At 45.0% G+C, this 19,771-nt stretch overlaps 1 protein-coding gene across 2 annotated transcripts in view; it reads right to left on the bottom strand.

The window, feature by feature from the left end:
- Positions 1-19,771, bottom strand: part of trim44 (tripartite motif containing 44) — a 94,000-nt gene that overhangs the window by 47,939 nt on the left and 26,290 nt on the right. The window contains exons 3-4 of one of the 2 annotated variants that reach the window (XM_078220394.1): positions 10,310-10,549; positions 9,657-9,676 (exon numbers count right to left, since the gene is read on the bottom strand). In XM_078220394.1, coding sequence (XP_078076520.1) covers positions 9,657-9,676; positions 10,310-10,549 — 260 coding nt within the window. Of the gene's footprint in view, positions 1-9,656; positions 9,677-10,280; positions 10,550-19,771 lie in introns of both variants that reach the window. The other variant, XM_078220393.1, reaches the window with a different exon arrangement.

Genomic DNA, 19,771 nt, shown 5'->3' with positions numbered 1-19,771 from the left:
GCAAACTCCACACAGACAGTGACCCAAGCCGGGAATCGAACCCAGGTCCCTGGAGCTGTGAAGCAGCAGTGCTAACCACTGTGCTACCATGCCGCCCATTTGCACAATGACAGGGGGACCTATGCAGGGGGAAACTTTGCATGGGGGAAGCTCTGCAATGGGGAAGCTCTGCAATGGGGGTGGTCATGCAAGGGGGACATGCAGGGAGTGGCTGTGCAAGGGAGAAGTGCGTGCAAGGGTGGGCCACAGAGGAGGTCATGATGGGGGATAGGGGCATGTCCAGGATCTGCCAGGGAACTCATCGGGAGGGTCCTGATGTCCCAATGCCAGCGGCTCATGTTGGCATGAGGGGGATAGCAATGCTGATGATGGGCTGTGGGGGCAGGAGGAGATACCCGCCCCTCACCTCCAGCACAAAGCTCCCAATTGTGAAAATAACTAACAAGAGTGTAGGAAGATTGCAGTGCTGCACTCGTCCAAATAACCAGTGTGGAACTCCTGTTTTCAAACACTTAGAATTTGTTTGGGAAGATCGTAGGTTGCACCCATAGGGTGGGATTTTACTGCCTCGCTCGGGTGAGACCAGAAATTCCCGCCTGAGGTCATCAGAAATTTTTGTTGTCGGACCCTCGCCCACGCCGATTCCATGGCGGGCGAGGTGGTAGAGTTCTGGCCAAAGTGTCCCAGTACAGATTGCTGGAGGACATTGATTGGCACATCTAGCCAATGGATTGTATACCCTGTTGTGTGTCTCCAATCTTCTGACTCATTCCATACCCATGTCATATAGGTTGCCTCCAATTGCCAACCATCACCTGTGTGGAACCTTACCAAATGCCTAAATTAATAACATTCCCCGATATACCAATGTTATTTACTTCCACATAAAAGAAAATCAACTTTAGTTAGACATGACTTATGCTTTACAATCCCATGCTGGCCTTCTTCTCTGTTAAGTGTTCAGTCACTCTGTTCTTAATAACAGATTCTAGTGATTTTGCCAGAACTGATGTTAGAGTTATAGGCCTGTAGTTTTCTGTTTCTCTCTCCCATTCTTAACTAATGGAGTGTCACTAGCAATTTCCAATCCAAGAGGGAAATTCCAGAATCGAAAGGATTTTGAGCGATCATGACTAAATTAACTACAATTTTCTCGCTTATTTCTGGGTGTGCAAATCATTCGCTCCTGGCAATTCGTCAATCGTCATTATTTTCTCCTTTACCAATATTTTACTGACATTAAATCCAGCAAGTTCCTCTACTTGATTCAATTTTCATTTTCCTCATATCTCTGGAACTCTGCCATACCCTTTAGTGTGAAGACCTATACAAAAGTAATTATTTAACATCAGCAGTTTAAGAAGGTGGCTCACCACCAACTCCTCAGGGAATTAGGGAAGATGAATAAATGCTGGCTTTGTCAGCGATGCCCAGTGAAAGAATAAAAAATTGTGACATGCCCTGATTTTCAATGACAGTATCACCCATGAGTGTTAAGTGGTTCATATTCCTTTTAGTCAGTCACTTCTTATTAATTTACTTGTAAAAACATTGAGTATTATTCTTGATATTCCTTCTTGCAGCCTTAACTGCTTTCTTTGAATTTCTTTGCTGTTCTTTATATTTCTCCCTGTTCTCAAGATCTCTACTGTTCCCTGCATTTGGATAGCTATTTTCTTTAGTTCGTATTATCCAGCATTTTCCTTGTTTGCCATGGATGGTTATTATACAAGCAGCACTCTTGCCCTTATGATAACCCCCACGAGGTCCATGGGGAATCACTGACTGATCACCCTGTGGGGCTTGTTGGATCTGAGTTCCCTTAGTAACAGGCAGTGGCCTGTTCAGCTGTAATTCATTACCTGAGCCTTTTATAAGACAGGCCCAGGACTGGGCCTGCTGAACTGTAGTCCCGGGCAGGGATTAGTGTATGTACACCATGGTAATGGTTTTACTATGTATTCTGTAATAAATTTCCCCCCCAAAATTCTAAGTGTCAAAGTCGCATAAAACTGGAGTAAATCCCGCTGGTTTTTTCAGCAGGAGTTTCAAAATTAATCTCCCACATTCTGTGCACTACAGAGTGCATCAGCGTAAATCACATGAAAAATCTGTGGGTGGGGCCTATTCCCGCTGGAGAGGCCGGCAGCATAGCGCGGAGTGGGCCACTGCGCATGCGCAGATCTGCCAGTGCCAGAACAGCGTATGCACAGTAGCCCCGCACTGCTGGCCTCTCAACCGCTCGCAATTCCAACGTGCCCCCCGGACATTGGCACTTTGCACCTTGGGCAGTGTCAGGGGGCCAGGCTGGCAAAGACCAGGGGGCACCCCCCTTACCCCCAATCCTCTGGGGGGCCTCAATTGCCCCCCTTCACTCCAGCGGGGTCCGGCCGCTAGCTCTCCATTAGTGGGGAGCTATAGTAAACCCCTCTGAAGTGGACCCTCCTGGCATGTATTCTCTCAAATACTTTTCTTCAACATCTCCCACTGCAGATAATCAATTTGATCAGCTAATAGCTCTTCAAAGTTTGCTGCGGGTCAATCCCTGTCTCAGGTTTCCAAGGTTATCCTTAACCATCCTATCAACTTAATATTTTTATCACGAAAATGCTGGAAAATCTCAGTAGGTCTGGCAGCATCTGTGGAGATACTGTGATCCAGACTCGAAACGTTGGTTCTATTCTCTCTCTACAGATGCTGTCAGACCTGCTGAGATTTTTCAGCATTTTCTGTTTTTGTTTCAGATTCCAGAATCTGCAGTAATTTGCCTTTATCTTTTTATCACTATTCGATGTTCTCTAAGTGTTAGATTGTTGTCGAATTCTGGCTATTTACTCAAGATTAAGCCTATTTTCTCTTTAGTTCAATATCTTATTGTTCCAGGAACATCCTCTGTAACACTCAAGAAATCTATTATCCTTGGGACTTGAGATGTTCTGCTTTCTCCAGTCTCTGTGAAAATTAAAGTTTTCCATTGATTTTTTGCAACAAGTTTCTCCAAACTCCCTATTCATATATTCTGCTGTTTGAGACATCACTTATCAAAGTCTTGCAACTAATTATTTTCTTCAATTTTACCCAGAGAATTTCTACTACTTGTTAACCCTTATTGAAAGCTGTAATAGCATCCTTGTCAATGTTGTCACTTCCCCTCCTTTACCAATTTCCCTGTCTAGTCAAAGACCTTATAACTTGGAATATTTATTCCCAGTCATGCCTAGCTCGTAGACAGCATTCAGTTACAGTCACAAGCTCATACTTTTAAGTTGAATTTGCCCTTTTATTTCACTTGTTTTATTCCATATACAATATATTCCAATGGGAAATGGGAGGGGGGGAAAAAGAGATGTTAATATTGAATAAGAATGTAACAGATTGCAAACCTCAGACTGTAGACAATCAGGTCCCCCAGAGAGCCTAAAATTCAGCCGATTCTTCCAAGCTATCTTTTCACGCACTCCAGGCTCTTTTAATGGCTTCAGCGTGCAATGATTTTTGATTTCCACTACAAGAAAATATTTTTGACAAGAGCTGAGAGAACAAATAGGCCAGAAATTACTATTGACGGGAAAAGTGAGGAGTGCTGAATGCATTCGACAGATGCTCCTCTGCCCATTATTTTGAATGGGTTTCCACCTCCACTGAACAGTGAACAAAGAATGTTCTATTAATGTGCCAAATGTCTGTCCATTATTATCACTATCAGTGATGATGAGCTTGGTATTCTAAAATTTTACAGTCAATCTACTCACAGCTAGTTCCCACAAATAACTATGAAATAATGATCAGATCGTTAATTTTGGTGATGCTGGTTGAGGGATAAATATTGGCCAGGGCACCAAGAGTAACTTCCCTGCTTTTCTATGAAATAATGTCAATGGGATCGTATACATCCTCTTGAGCAGGCAGTCAGGATCCGGGTTTAATAGCTCATTCAAAAGATGCCATCTCTGACAGTTTCCTCGGTGTCAGTCTATATTTTGTGCTCATATCTTTGGAGTGGCGCTCGAATCCACAACCTTCTCAAATCACAGCTGACATAAGTATAGGAAGATCAATGCAGCATTGCCTGAACTTTGGCCTCATAGATAATTCTGCTCACATCATTTTCACGGAACCAGAGTCAACAGTATCTAATTGGGTTCCACCAATTTGGAGCTACAGAGACATGGTGAGGCAGTGCTGGGCTACATAGTAGAATATACACATGTTCAGTCACCTTCTCCCCATTTGTCAAATAAGCCAACATCAAGTCCATGTGATTGCATAGAAAACTTGAATTTCCCACATCATTACCTGATCATTACAAAAGCCACAATGAGCGGGAAAAGTCTGTGAACATATTTTTAAATATACTTTATGCTCTGTGCACAGTTGGGCAGAGAGCTGGAAGTAGAACATGGTCATGCACCAACATTAATGCTCCCATCAAATGGCACATACATTTGTGGACTTGAAAGGCCAGATGTTGCTGCACATTGCAAAGTAATGCTGTGAGGATGCAGCAAGAGGCAAGACATTGTACTAAATTGAATTTCACAGCTGATACTGGTCATTCGGCCCAACTTAGTATGCTGGTGTTTAGGCTCCCAACGAGTTTCCTCCCACTTCTCTGAATCTAACCCTATCAACTTATCCTTTTATTCCTTCCTCCCTCATGTATTAAGGTAGCACTCTCTTAAATACATTAATGCTATTCACCTTAACTACTCCATGTTGTAGCAAATTCCACATTCTAATAACTCTTGGTACAGAAGTTTCTTCTAAATTCTTTATTAGATAAATCAATGACTATCTTGTGATTATTGACCCTAGTTTTGGATTTACCTTTATGTTAACCCATTTTCTCTATGTCCACCCTATTGATACTCTTCATAATCTTAAAGAACTCAGGTCATCTATTAGTTTTCACTTTCCTGCAGAAAGGAATCTCAGCCTGTTCAATCTAAGTGTTGTATCCTGGTACCATAATTGCAATTTTTCTTTGCATTTTCTCCAGTGCTTCTCTGTCCTTTTGGTAATATGGAGGCCAGAATTGTGCACAGTTCTCTGCGCGGCTTGGTCTAAGTTCTCGACTAATTTAACATAATTTCCCTTTTTTTTGAAATTCAATTCATCCAGAAATTAACCCCAGTGCTTTGTTTCCATTTTTAAGGCTTTGTTGACTTAGCACTCTGTGCCGGTTCCTGCTTGGGATACTCATGCAGTAGTGAACTGTCTTCCTACATCTGCTTCAGATCATTGTGTAATAATTTTCCATTTATCCTGACATTTTTGAGACATGAGGTATTGATTTGTGACGCATTCCTTTCAAACTAAGCTTCAATAAAGGTAACTACTCATGTTTACCGCATCAGCTAACCCAACAATACTATCTACCCAAGAGAGGCATGAGGCAATAAAATGTGCACATATGCAGCATACCTGGGAGAAGTTAAGAGAAATTGCAGTTTACACATTTAAAATGTACACATATACTCTATATCTGAGAGAGGTAGAATTACAATATGTATGGCAAGAACACCTATACTCCCAAGTTGAACAGCACACTGCAAGTGTGATGTGCTCACAGCTGCTATGTATTTACCACAGCGATAGCTCGTGCTGTTAACTGAGAAGAACATCCCAAAGTGATGCAGAGGCATAATAAAAATATAGTAGCCAAAGGTTCAAGGAGCCCTTTTAGCACACTCTAATTAAAGTTACAGTGCCAGCCACACTCAGATAATCCTTTTAAGAGTTCAACCACATCAACCATAACTTGCTGAATTTAAAATGAGCTTTAACACTAGCTGTGTTTGTTGTTGAAGATTTTCTTACAATAAATGCTGTCTCACCCTGAACTTAGCATTTTGAAAATGATTCCTCTGAACGAAGCTGGCTGATAACGTTAAAAAATCTTACTTTAAGAATACACTGCTCTTAAAGTATCCAGCTGATGCCATCTTTAAATCCCAGTGTTCCATGGAACCCAACATCATTGTGGAAATCTCTGAAATTTGGCACAGATTCCAATCAAAGAAAGGTGAAATCACAAACGACGATAATTGCAAACTTTCACGGGAACAGGAGGAAATTGCAACTCACTAGATGCCAGCACAATCTGAGGCAGCCTTCCCCGGAGTATTCTAGAACATACAAATGCTCTGATGTTCATGATGATTACATTTTGGTAACTGAAAGCCAGGGGAACACTAAAGTGGAATATTTGTCATCAAGTAAGAATTAGGAAGTTTTAGTAATAAGGGCTCAGTTTTCTTTTGGAAATGAAAAAAATCAAAAAGCAATAAACATATGCAAACCCTTCCAAACCTCCATAGAGCATCATTGCTTTATCTAGGTGAGAACATAGTGATATTCAACTTTGTAAAATATTCTGGAGTGATTCAGAATCTAATCAAGGCATTCAAACAGTTTCTACATAAATATTATGTGCAGTGGCCATGTCATCACTGAACAGTGATCATCTCGGTCTCAATATGCTACACAGTCCTCAATTATTGAACATTAGTAAAATTAGAAAATTAGTGAGTATGAAAGGCAGGGAAAACAAAGGCGAGAAAAGAGACAATGAAGGAATTGTTTAGTGATTAGTGATAGAGACTTAATGCAAGGAGTCCGGTGAATAAGACAGATACATTCAGAGCAGAGATAGACACTGGGAAGTATGATATCATACAGAACCATGTCTGAAAGAAAGGTAGGAATAGCAGCTCAATATTCCTTGTTACATGACTCTCAGTCAAGAGATCTGGGGTGAAGGAAGGGTTGTGTTATACAGTTAAAAGAAACAACCACAGCTATGTGGAGGGATGATGTAATAGAAGGATCATCAAATGAGTTGTACAAGCTTAACTGTAGAATAAAACAGATGCAATCATATGCCGCAAGTATGCTATAAAAGAGGGAGATAGAAGAGCAATATTTATGTAGACAAATTGGGGACGGGAGAAGTGCAGAGATATAGGAAGGATGGGGGCGATTCTCCCAAAAGTGCTGAATTGGTGGGAAAACTGTTCGAGATCACGACTGATCATTCAGTGCAGCTTCACACCCGAATCTCCCCACTCTGTGCAATGCAGAGGTCACAATCGTGAATATCATTAAAAACCGTGTCAGTCTGTATATAACACACAGTGACCGTGTCAGTCTGTATATAACACACAGTGACCGTGTCAGTCTGTATATAACACACAGTGACCGTGTCAGTCTGTATATAACACACAGTGACCGTGTCAGTCTGTATATAACACACAGTGACCGTGTCAGTCTGTATAACACACAGTGACTGTGTCAGTCTGTATATAACACACAGTGACCGTGTCAGTCTGTATATAACACACAGTGACCGTGTCAGTCTGTATATAACACACAGCGACCGTGTCAGTCTGTATATAACACACAGTGACCGTGTCAGTCTGTATATAACACACAGTGACCGTGTCAGTCTGTATATAACACACAGTGACCGTGTCAGTCTGTATAACACACAGTGACCGTGTCAGTCTGTATATAACACACAGTGACCGTGTCAGTCTGTATAACACACAGTGACCGTGTCAGTCGGTATATAACACACAGTGACCGTGTCAGTCTGTATAACACACAGTGACCGTGTCAGTCTGTGTATAACACACAGTGACCGTGTCAGTCTCTGTATAACACACAGTGACCGTGTCAGTCTGTGTATAACACACAGTGACCGTGTCAGTCTGTGTATAACACACAGTGACCGTGTCAGTCTGTATATAACACACAGTGACCGTGTCAGTCTGTATATAACACACAGTGACCGTGTCAGTCTGTATAACACACAGTGACCGTGTCAGTCTGTATATAACACACAGTGACCGTGTCAGTCTGTATAACACACAGTGACCGTGTCAGTCTCTGTATAACACACAGTGACCGTGTCAGTCTGTATAACACACAGTGACCGTGTCAGTCTCTGTATAACACACAGTGACCGTGTCAGTCTCTGTATAACACACAGTGACCGTGTCAGTCTATATAACACACAGTGACCGTGTCAGTCTGTATATAACACACAGTGACCGTGTCAGTCTGTGTATAACACACAGTGACCGTGTCAGTCTCTGTATAACACACAGTGACCGTGTCAGTCTGTATATAACACAGTGACCGTGTCAGTCTGTATATAACACACAGTGACCGTGTCAGTCTGTATATAACACACAGTGACCGTGTCAGTCTGTATATAACACACAGTGACCGTGTCAGTTTGTATAACACACAGTGACCGTGTCAGTCTCTGTATAACACACAGTGACCGTGTCAGTCTCTGTATAACACACAGTGACCGTGTCAGTCTGTGTATAACACACAGTGACCGTGTCAGTCTCTATATAACACACAGTGACCGTGTCAGTCTGTGTATAACACACAGTGACCGTGTCAGTCTCTGGATAACACACAGTGACCGTGTCAGTCTGTGTATAACACACAGTGACCGTGTCAGTCTCTATATAACACAGTGACCGTGTCAGTCTCTGTATAACACACAGTGACCGTGTCAGTCTGTATAACACACAGTGACCGTGTCAGTCTCTGTATAACACACAGTGACCATGTCAGTCTGTGTATAACACACAGTGACCGTGTCAGTCTCTGTATAACACACAGTGACCGTGTCAGTCTGTATAACACACAGTGACCGTGTCAGTCTCTGTATAACACACATTGACCGTGTCAGTCTCTGTATAACACACAGTGACCGTGTCAGTCTGTATAACACGCAGTGACCGTGTCAGTCTCTGTATAACACACAGTGACCGTGTCAGTCTCTGTATAACACACAGTGACCGTGTCAGTCTGTATAACACACAGTGACCGTGTCAGTCTCTGTATAACACACAGTGACCGTGTCAGTCTCTGTATAACACACAGTGACCGTGTCAGTCTCTGCATAACACACAGTGACCGTGTCAGTCTCTGTATAACACACAGTGACCGTGTCAGTCTCTGTATAACACACAGTGACCGTGTCAGTCTCTGTATAACACACAGTGACCGTGTCAGTCTCTGTATAACACACAGTGACCGTGTCAGTCTCTGTATAACACACAGTGACCGTGTCAGTCTCTGTATAACACACAGTGACCGTGTCAGTCTCTGTATAACACACAGTGACCGTGTCAGTCTCTGTATAACACACAGTGACCGTGTCAGTCTGTGTATAACACACAGTGACCGTGTCAGTCTCTGTATAACACACAGTGACCGTGTCAGTCTCTGCGTAACACACAGTGACCGTGTCAGTCTCTGTATAACACACAGTGACCGTGTCAGTCTCTGTATAACACACAGTGACCGTGTCAGTCTCTGTATAACACACAGTGACCGTGTCAGTCTCTGTATAACACACAGTGACCGTGTCAGTCTCTGTATAACACACAGTGACCGTGTCAGTCTCTGTATAACACACAGTGACCGTGTCAGTCTCTGTATAACACACAGTGACCGTGTCAGTCTCTGTATAACACACAGTGACCGTGTCAGTCTCTGTATAAACAGTGTGTTTATGTCATTCGGTAAAATGCTGTAGGCATGTGGGAATTAGAGTTCTAAGTAGCTGTGCTTCTTGTTGCAAACACTAAAATGTTACATTAAAAATGCGAATCACACTAATCACCTACCTGGGTTTATCTTCAATGACCTGCAAAGAAACAATACAAAGAATCAGATTGCGTTATCCAATTGATTCTAATCACACTGAATACTGTTCTATAAGTTTACACATGGGACTCTGTGCTACCCATCCACTGGGCAAAAATGGTTTGCATTTTTAGAGCTTGGTGTGAATTGGACTGCCATTTGTCACAACTGTCATTAATCTCTCTCACCCTCTTTCAAATACCATGTCCTTCAAGAGAAGCACAAGTCCCTCAGTCATGCAGGTTCAAACGCATTGGCTCACCCAGCATACTATACCAGCAGAACATGGAAGTCAGTATCGGAGACATGTCCATAAATGTGAGATAGGTCAATGCAATTCAAACTGGCAGCCAGGATGTTCAAAATACAAGAAAAGTTTTTTGAGCAACTGTATAGTTTTAAAATATTAATTGGAATTTCCTTGTAGTGTTAACAGAGGCTTTGATGTTAAGCAAGATTTTCAATCCGACCTTCCACCTGAGCAGAAGTTGGTGCTACTCTCAGTGTTGGTATGGTTCAATAGCTTTGGAGTGGGAGCTTTAATTCAAATAGGGTATTCAGCACCATCCTAATGGGTTTTGCTCATTCACTGTTTGCACATATACCTGCAGTTAGGTAAGTGGGCATCATTTACCTTTGGTTTCAGCAGTGCCAGCTGGTTGAAGGCATTCAGTTGCCTGGTGATCTCTTGCATCTCCTCTGTAAGCTTCTCCATGGTGACATTAATCTCAGCTATCAGCTCAGCTACGTGAGCTGTAGCCACTGCCTCCTGCAGGTCTACCAGGTGAAGGGCCTTGCGCTCTTCCTCAGTCACCAGCTGCCTCATTTTAGCAAATTCCTGCTTAATGCAGTCCTCCATCTGTCCCTGAGTCACCTGCACCAATAAAGGGCCAATGAGAAAGCACATGTAAAAGACAGTGTGGCAATGAATGAAGATACAATAGATTGGAGGGTAATGCAGCAGAGAAAGGATGTAGAATATCTGACATTGTTCAGTGAATAAGGACTGTCACAAAATGGGTGGTATGCTAAATCAGTCAGTACTACACAGAATAAGGGGCATGTTATCTCAGATAAAACTGCATTGAATGGGGATGTGATACCAGATGTTTAGAGTGAATGAGTGATTTGCTATATTGCACTGAATGAGGGATGTGCTATATCAGACAGTATTAGATTGTTTGAGGGGTGTGCTACAACAGATAATAGCATACTGAATAAGGGGTGTGCTGTATCACAGGAACCCCCTGGGTTTTAAAGGGGCCACGGGAAATAATCATTTTATGCATCATCTTAGTCTGCTGTCCTCCTGACCAATAATCTTGTTTAATTCATGCTTTTGGGTTAGATGTGGACAGTCTGGTTGTTCAATTTATTCGGCACTTTGGACAGGCAACACAAAGCCAAGCAGTGCAGTCATTACAGATGGGGTTGGGTCAAGGGACATATTGTGCTTTAAATATGGTGGGACAGAGTGATCCGATGCTGAGAGAGAAATACCAATATTCAAACAATGGGGAGAACATTCAGATTATCACCAATGGCATCAAAAAGATAGGGATTTCCTCAATTCATTTGATAAGGAGCAGCAGCAAGTGAAAAATAAGTAAACATCTATAACACTAGAATCACCAAAGGAGAGCTTCCGCTTTACATCTGCTCACTTCAATGGGCACCAGTAATGCTAGGGGTTAGGACTGATACAGGTTATACTCTGTGGTCATTTGTCTCTGATGTGATGATAATAGAAAAATAAAATTACATCTCATTTTTAGCTATTGTTGAGAGAGTGTGAGGTTATTATTACGATTTAAATTATCTCATAAGCGGATTTAATGATCAATATACTCAAGCAGTTCTTACACTTGCGAAAGACCTTGTTGAATCATAAAATATTGATGAATTCTCTAACGTTAGTTTCTGAATTGCCTCCTACCTTAAGTTAATAAGGCCCGGACACTGAAATCACCAAACTGAGTATATATAATGAAGAGCCTGATATATCAGATAATATTGTACTGAAATGGGGTTTGGAATGGTAAACATGACGAGTTGTGACATCATACGCAGCAGTAGCAGGGAGAATGACAATGAATGTGAAATCTAATATATCAGAGTGGTGCAACAGGTTAAAGGCTTCTATAACTTGGTTTTTGGTTAATATAAATTGGCACTTTCAAGATCGAAGTAGTCAGTGGGCATGCATTCCAAATACGGATGCAGAAGTGTGGGGGTTCACAATGAGAAATATACTGAGTGGCTTACCCCTATCTTTGACCTCATTCTCTGCTGAAGTTAAATGACTACAGGGACATTGTTGTCTGTACAATAAATATTCTTACATCATCTGACAAATTCCATTCATTATCCTCAGCGATTTCATTATATTCCAAGGATTTTTCAAGGGGGACAGATTTCTGAATTTTGAGAGTGATTCTGGATATTTTGAATTTTTTTTTTAAAACAGGCATCAGTAGAAATATTACAATGATTACAGAGACTGGATTTTGTGAATGAAAAGAATGACCGGGAGCAGACCAGCAAAAAAAAGTAATGAACCGTGAGAGGCTGTCAAGGCTGACAGCTTCTGGAAGAAAAGCTTTAATTGAATGCCATGTAGCGCTTTCTGTTAATCAGACAGTAGCTTTCAGATGACATAATTATACAAAGGCCTTGCTTGCCTCCAAGTTCCTTGCTGCTGTCAAACACAACTGTGTCAAGGGCAAGAGGTGGCCCAGTAAAACCTGAAGCGGGTGGTTGCAGGACCTGAATTAAATACACCGGATGCAGGTGCAGTCAGCTTCACTGGAGCCGACTGCTGATGAGGTAAGAGTGAATGAAGACAGATTGAAATTTGATGTGCCCTCTGCCAGCATGAGCCAACACAAATCAGTGCAACAACTGGGGCACTGACGATGCTTTCTGAAAGATAACTGCAATTCAAACCACTAACAATACTGTTATCGTGCTCTCTCTCCCGCAAGTTTTCTTCTTTTATATTCGATTTGTTTTCAAAAGACTAGATGGTACTTCCCTCGCCAGTAATTTTAAGTGTCTTCGACCAAGGTGTCATATTTCCAGAAAGTCAGTTAATGAAGGATATAACTGGAGCCAATCTTTGCACACTTTAATGAGCATTTGCTTAGAGTTACAGATTGTGAGCAAGCACCCTAACTAACTGAAAACAAAGAGTGGGGATAAATGGGTGTTTTTCTGGTTGGCGATCAGTGACTAGTGGTGTGCCTCAGGGATCAGTGTTGGGACCGCAATTAATTACAATTTACATAGATGATTTGGAGTTGGAGACCAAGTGTAGTGTGTCGAAAATCACAGATAACACTAAGATGAGTGGCAGAGCAAAGTGTGCTGAGGACGCTGAAAGTCTGTAAAGGGATATAGATAGTCTAAGTGAGTGGGCAAGGGTCTGGCAGATGGAGTACAATGTTGGTAAATGTGATGCCATCCATTTTGGTAGGAATAACAGCAAAATGGACTATTATTTAAATGATAAAAATTGCAGCATGCTGCTGTGCAGAGGGACCTGGGTGTCCTTGTGCATGAATCACAAAACGTTGGTTTGCAGCAGGTAATTAAGAAGGCAAATGGAATTTTGTCCTTCATTGCTGGAGGGATAGAGTTTAAAAACAGAGATATTATGTTGCAGCTGTATAAGGTGCTGGTGAGGCCACACCTGGAGTACAGTCTACATTTTTGGTCTCCTTACTTGAGGATACACTGGCACTGGAGGGGGTGCAGAGGAGATTCACTAGTTGATTCCGGAGTTGAGAGAGTTGGCTTAGGAGGAGAGACCGAGTAGACTGGGACTATACATTGGAATTCAGAAGAATGGGGGGAGATCTTATAGAAACATAAAAGATTTGAAGGGAATAGACAAGATAGAAGCAGGGAAGTTGTTTCCACTGGCGGGTGAAAGTAGAACTAGGGGGCATGGCTTCAAAATAAGGGGGAGCAGAGTTAGGACTGAGTTGAGGAGGAAGTTCTTCACCCAGATTGTGAATTTGTGGAATTCCCTGCCCAGTGAAGCAGGTTACCTTATTGAATGTTTTGAAGGCATGGATAGATACATTTTTGAACAGTAAAGGAATTAAGGGTTATGGTGAGTAGGCAGGTAAATGGAGCTGAGTCCACAAAAAGATCAGCCATGATTTTATTGAATGGCAGAGTAGGCTTGAAGGGCCAGATGGCCTACGCCTGCTCCTAGTTCTTATGTTCTTATGTTCACCCACTAACCCCACAACCATACTTTCAATTGATATCTATTTATAAAGTCTCAGGTGAATCCCCAGGGAATGCCCCACCTACACTTAAACACAATCATCAGAATCCCTGAGTGGAATTCTCCGTAAGAAGTTTAACAACACCACGTTAAAGCAACCTGGTGTTGTTAAACTTCTTACTGTGTTTACCCCAGTCAAACGCCGGCATCTCCACATCAGGAATTCTCTGGCCATGCTGGTCTAAAAGCCGGAAATTCCCACTCGACATCAATGGCGTTTTGCATTCTCTGCAACTCTCCTGCTAAGCTTCCAGTGGCAGGCGGGATGGGAGAATTCCGGTCACTATCTTTAAATAAAATTTAGATTTGACATGTGCAACCAAAATTTCAAAATAGATTATATCAAAAGCTTCCAAAATCTGCACAAAGCATTAAATTGTGAGAATTCTCCTTGAGACCACCGTACAATTTCCTCATATGTGCAATTCTTTTTGTAAATAATCAAACAATTGATGACTTGCCTCCACCCATTTAATTTGAGAGATTTATTTTCTCTCCAGCATTTGCTTCAAGCCAGCAAGGTCAATCAATAAACATTCTCACTCACAGGGCGAATTTAATGCCCTCCGCCTGGAGCTTATTTGGTGGCGGGGACAATTTAATCAGGTGAGAGTGACGGGTGAGGACCCCACCACACTCCCACCTCCAACCCAATTAAGGCCATGGTGAGAAGGCCCATCGCTGGCCTTCCTGCCCCACCACCAATTGATTTGACTTGAATTATTGTCACATGCCCTGGGATACAGTGAAAAGTATTGTTTCTTGCGCGCTATACAGACAAAGCATACCATTCATAAAGTATTTTGGGGGGGAAAAGGATAGGATGTGGTGTTGCAGTTACCGGTAGGGTGAAGAGAATGATCAGCTTAACAAATGATACGACCATTGAAAAGTCTGATGACAGCTAGGAACAGGCTGTTCTTGAATAAATTAATGCCCACTTATGGGTCTGTGGTGAACCATCGTTGGTTCCCACTGGATAGTGCTGAGCCAGGGGCTGGCCAGTACTACAAGGATGTACATATGTTACTGTTGGGTTGTGCTATTGTTGCTGTTGGGGTTAGGGTGGGGTTGTTACACCTTTGTACTGTAGTGTTGTGGCACATCCCAGTCGGGCTCCACCTCCTGGGAGAGGTATAAGAGTCCCTGCTCTGGCCGGGACCCCTTCAGTCTGGGATAGTGTATATAAGTTCTGGTAGCTTCGTTAACAGTAAATAAAAGCCTTTCATTTACTGAGCTTCAAGCCTCGTGTCTGAATAGCGCATCAATTTTATTTACTGTCGTTAAACTCTCGTCGAGAAAAAAAGAGAGAGTATGGAGCAAATTCTGAAGCCGGAACGCCTTACGCTAGGTCCTCATGCGGTGGGCGCTTCTAACACCTTCGACCACTGGCTGAAGTGTTTCGAAGACTACCTGGCAGCCTCCGCAGCGGTCACCACAGATGATGACAGACTCCGGGTCCTCCACGCGAGGGTAAGCAACACTGTCTACCTCGCGATCCGTGCGGCCACCAATTATCCTAAGGCCTTCGAGCTCCTAAAGAAGCGCTAGACCAAACCACCTAATGAGATACACGCTCGTTACCTCCTAGCCACTCGACGACGGCAGTCTGGCGAAACGATGGAGGACTATGCGAATGAGCTCCTACAGCTAGCCAGGGGCTGTGACTGCAAAGCTGTGTCGGCTGAGCAGAGCATGTACGACCTCGCCCGAGATGCGTTTGTGGCCGGGGTCGGATCGTCGTACATTCGACTTAAACTGTTGGAGAAGGGTAACCTTAATCTTACCCAGGCCATCGAGTTAGCAGAGATGCTCGAGTCGGCCTCCAAAAGCTTAGTTTTATATCCGGAGGACCATGCGGAGACAACGTGGCAGGAGCAGTCGCAAATCCCTCCTCGTCCCTCGGGTTCGAAATGCTATTTCTGTGGAGGAGCGAAGCATACTCGGCAAAAGTGTCCCACTAAAGCTGTGTTGTGCACCGCATGCGGTAAAAAAGGGCATTATTCAAAAGTGTGCCGATCTAAACCCAGGAACGGCAGTGCGGCCTGCGACTCTTCAGAGCTCGGGTCTTCATCGTCGAAGTCGTCGCGGGGTTCGTCCACGTGCGAGACCAGGACGACGCCATTACGGTCGACGGAGTCGGAGGAGTATGACCACCAGGGGTCGCTGAGTTTGGCGCCCTCACCCACGTGCGATTCATGGGGGCAGCCATGTTGGTCGACACTGACCAGGAACGACCAGCAGGGGTCCTCCTCATTGACTTCAGCTGCCTGCAGTGGCGCTCATGAACCAACGGTGGCGTCGATCATCCTGGACCAGGCCAAGCCTCATAGACTTGACAAATCTATGATGAATATCCAGGTAAATTACCACGTGATTTATTGTCTGTTTGACAGCGGGAGCACTGAGAGCTTTATCCACCTAGACACTGTGAAGCGGTGTGGACTCCAGATTCAACCTGCCAAACAGACAATCTCTATGGCATCAAGGTCCCGGTCTGTTGCTGTGCTAGGGAGTTGCGTGGTAACCTTGAAGGTGCAAGGCACAGTTTACGAGCGTTTCAAGCTCCTTGTGTTGCCGTATCTTTGCGCGCCAATACTTCTCGGACTAAACTTCATCGTCCACTTGAGGAGTGTAATCCTACAGTACGGTGGGCCACTCCCTTCACTGGCAGTGGGAAAACAGCAGCAGCCTCCAAATTGCCCAACGCGCCCCGCCTGCAGCCTCTCGACGCTGAAGATCACCACACCCTCCTTGTTCCAGAATCTTGTGCCAGGCTGCAAGCCCATCGCGACTAAAAGTAGGCGTTACAGCACTGAGGATCGGATCTTCATTAGATCTGAGGTTCAGCGGCTCCTCAAAGAAAGGATCATACAACCCAGTGCTAGTCCGTGGAGAGCGCAGGTCGTGGTGGTCAAGAGCGGGAACAAACTCCGGATGGTCATTGACTACAGTCAGACCATTAACCGATATACGCAGCTGGATGCGTATCCCCTCCCACGCATATCTGATATGGTCAATCAGATTGCGCAGTACCGGGTGTTCTCCACCATAGACCTCAAGTCTGCCTACCACCAACTCCCCATTCTCCCAGAGGACCGACAATACACGGCCTTTGAGGCGGATGGTCGCTTGTATCACTTTCTCAGGGTTCCCTTTGGTGTCACCAATGGGGTCTCGGTCTTCCAGCGTGCTATGGACCGAATGGTGGACCAGAACGGGCTGCGGGCTACCTTCCCGTACCTGGATAATGTCACCATCTGCGGCCATGACCAGCAGGACCACAACACAAACCACCTGAACTTCTTACGCACTGCATCTCGCCTGAACTTGACCTACAACAGGGAGAAGTGTGTGTTTCGTACGCGCCGTTTAGCCATCCTAGGATACGTGGTGGAAAACGGGGTCATTGGCCCTGATCCAGACCGTATGCGCCCCCTTTCTGAACTTCCCTTACCTGCTAGTGCAAAAGCACTGAGAAGATGCTTAGGCTTCTTCTCTTATTATGCGCAGTGGGTTCCCAACTACGCGGATAAAGCCCGTCCGCTCATTAAGTCCACGACTTTTCCCTTAACGCCAGAGGCCCGATTGGCCTTCGATAAATTGAAAGCCGACATCGCGAAAGCTACGATGCACGCTGTAGACGAGTCCATCCCCTTTCAGGTGGAGAGCGATGCATCTGATTTCGCCCTGGCCGCCACACTTAACCAGGCGGGCAGGCCCGTCGCATTTTTTTCCCGCACCCTCCAAGGCCCCGAAATTCGGCATTCAGCGGTGGAAAAGGAGGCCCAGGCCATTGTGGAGGCCGTCAGGCACTGGCGCCATTACTTGGCGGGAAAACGGTTCACCCTGATCACGGACCAGCGGTCCGTGGTGTTCATGTTTAACAACACGCAGAGGGGCAAGATCAAGAATGACAAGATCTTGCGGTGGAGAATTGAACTCTCCACCTATAACTACGACATCATGTATCGTCCAGGGAAACTCAATGAGCCCTCGGATGCCCTCTCGCGTGGAACATGTGCTAGTATACAGGAGGACCGTTTGCACGCCCTCCATAATGACCTGTGCCATCCTGGGGTCACTCGGCTCTACCACTTTATAAAAGCCCGCAACCTGCCTTACTCGGTGGAGGACGTCAGGTCAGTAACAAGGAGCTGTCGGGTTTGCGCGGAATGCAAACCGCACTTTTACCGACCTGACCGGGCACATTTAGTCAAGGCCACTCGTCCCTTCGAGAGACTGAGTGTCGATTTTAAGGGCCCCCTTCCCTCAACAGATCGGAATGTGTACTTCCTCAATATCATTGATGAGTACTCTCGGTTCCCTTTTGTTGTTCCCTGCTCTGACACATCCGCTGCCACGGTTATCAAGGCATTCCGTGATCTCTTTACCCTGTTCGGGTACCCCAGCTACATCCATAGCGACAGGGGCTCGTCGTTCATGAGCGATGACTTGAGGCAATTCCTGCTCTCATACGGGATTGCCTCTAGTAGGACCACGGGCTACAACCCTAGGGGTAATGGACAGGTGGAACGTGAGAATGCTACAGTCTGGAAGGCTGTCTTACTGGCGTTGAAGTCAAAAGGTCTTCCAGTCTCCCATTGGCAAGAGGTGCTCCCTGATGCGCTCCATTCTATTCGCTCCCTCCTGTGTACGACAACCAATGCTACTCCCCACGAGAGGATGTTCTCATTCCCTCGGAAGTCTTCCTCGGGGACCTCATTACCGTCTGGGTTGACGTACTCAGGACCCGTCCTCCTGCGGCGACATGTAAGGGCCCGCAAGTCCGACCCGTTGGTCGAACAGGTCCATCTTCTCCACACCAACCCTCAGTATGCCTATGTGGCATACCCTGACGGGCGAGAGGACACGGTCTCGATCCGAGACCTGGCGCCAGCAGGGGACATAGCAACCCCTGTCGCTCCCATACCCCCTGTAACAAACCCATTATCTCTTGTTTCTTCCCCGGACACGGCGCGGGCAGCATCGGGACCATTGCTTAACCATTTTACTCCCATGTTCAGCTTGCCTGAGCCCAGAAGATGGTCGCCACCGCAGGGCGTGTCAGGATCCCCTGGACTACCGTCACCTCAGGGTCAACCGGCCTGTGAGTCCGTGGAAGAACAGCTGGACGCCGCTTTGGGGAGAACGCCACCGCAAGTGCCTACTCCGGTGTCACCGCCGGTATTGAGGAGGTCACAACGACGGTGCGGTCCCCCTGACCATCTGAACTTATAGACTGCTGACACTTTATCCTGTTTTTTTGTACCCCGCCGGCCTTTGTTCTCAAAGGAGGGGTGAATGTGGTGAACCATCGTTGGTTCCCACTGGATAGTGCTGAGCCAGGGGCTGGCCAGTACTACAAGGATGTACATATGTTACTGTTGGGTTGTGCTATTGTTGCTGTTGGGATTAGGGTGGGGTTGTTACACCTTTCATAGAAACCCTACAGTACAGAAAGAGGCCATTCGGCCCATCGAGTCTGCACCGACCACAATCCCACCCAGGCACTACCCCCATATCCCTACATATTTTATCCACTAATCTACACATCCCAGGACACTAAGGGCAATTTTAGCATGGCCAATCAACCTAACCCGCACATCTTTGGACTGTGGGAGGAAACCGGAGCACCCGGAGGAAACCCATGCAGACACGAGAAGAATGTGCAAACTCCACACAGACAGTGACCCAAGCCGGGAATCGAACCCAGGTCCCTGGCGCTGTGAAGCAGCAGTGCTAACCACTGTGCTACCGTGCCGCCCAGTACTTTGTACTGTAGTGTTGTGGCACATC

Source organism: Mustelus asterias, chromosome 9, assembly GCF_964213995.1.
Source record: "Mustelus asterias chromosome 9, sMusAst1.hap1.1, whole genome shotgun sequence".
Taxonomy (NCBI): domain Eukaryota; kingdom Metazoa; phylum Chordata; class Chondrichthyes; order Carcharhiniformes; family Triakidae; genus Mustelus; species Mustelus asterias.
Note: the sequence above shows the minus strand (reverse complement) of the source record. Positions and strands in the feature narration are given on the sequence as shown.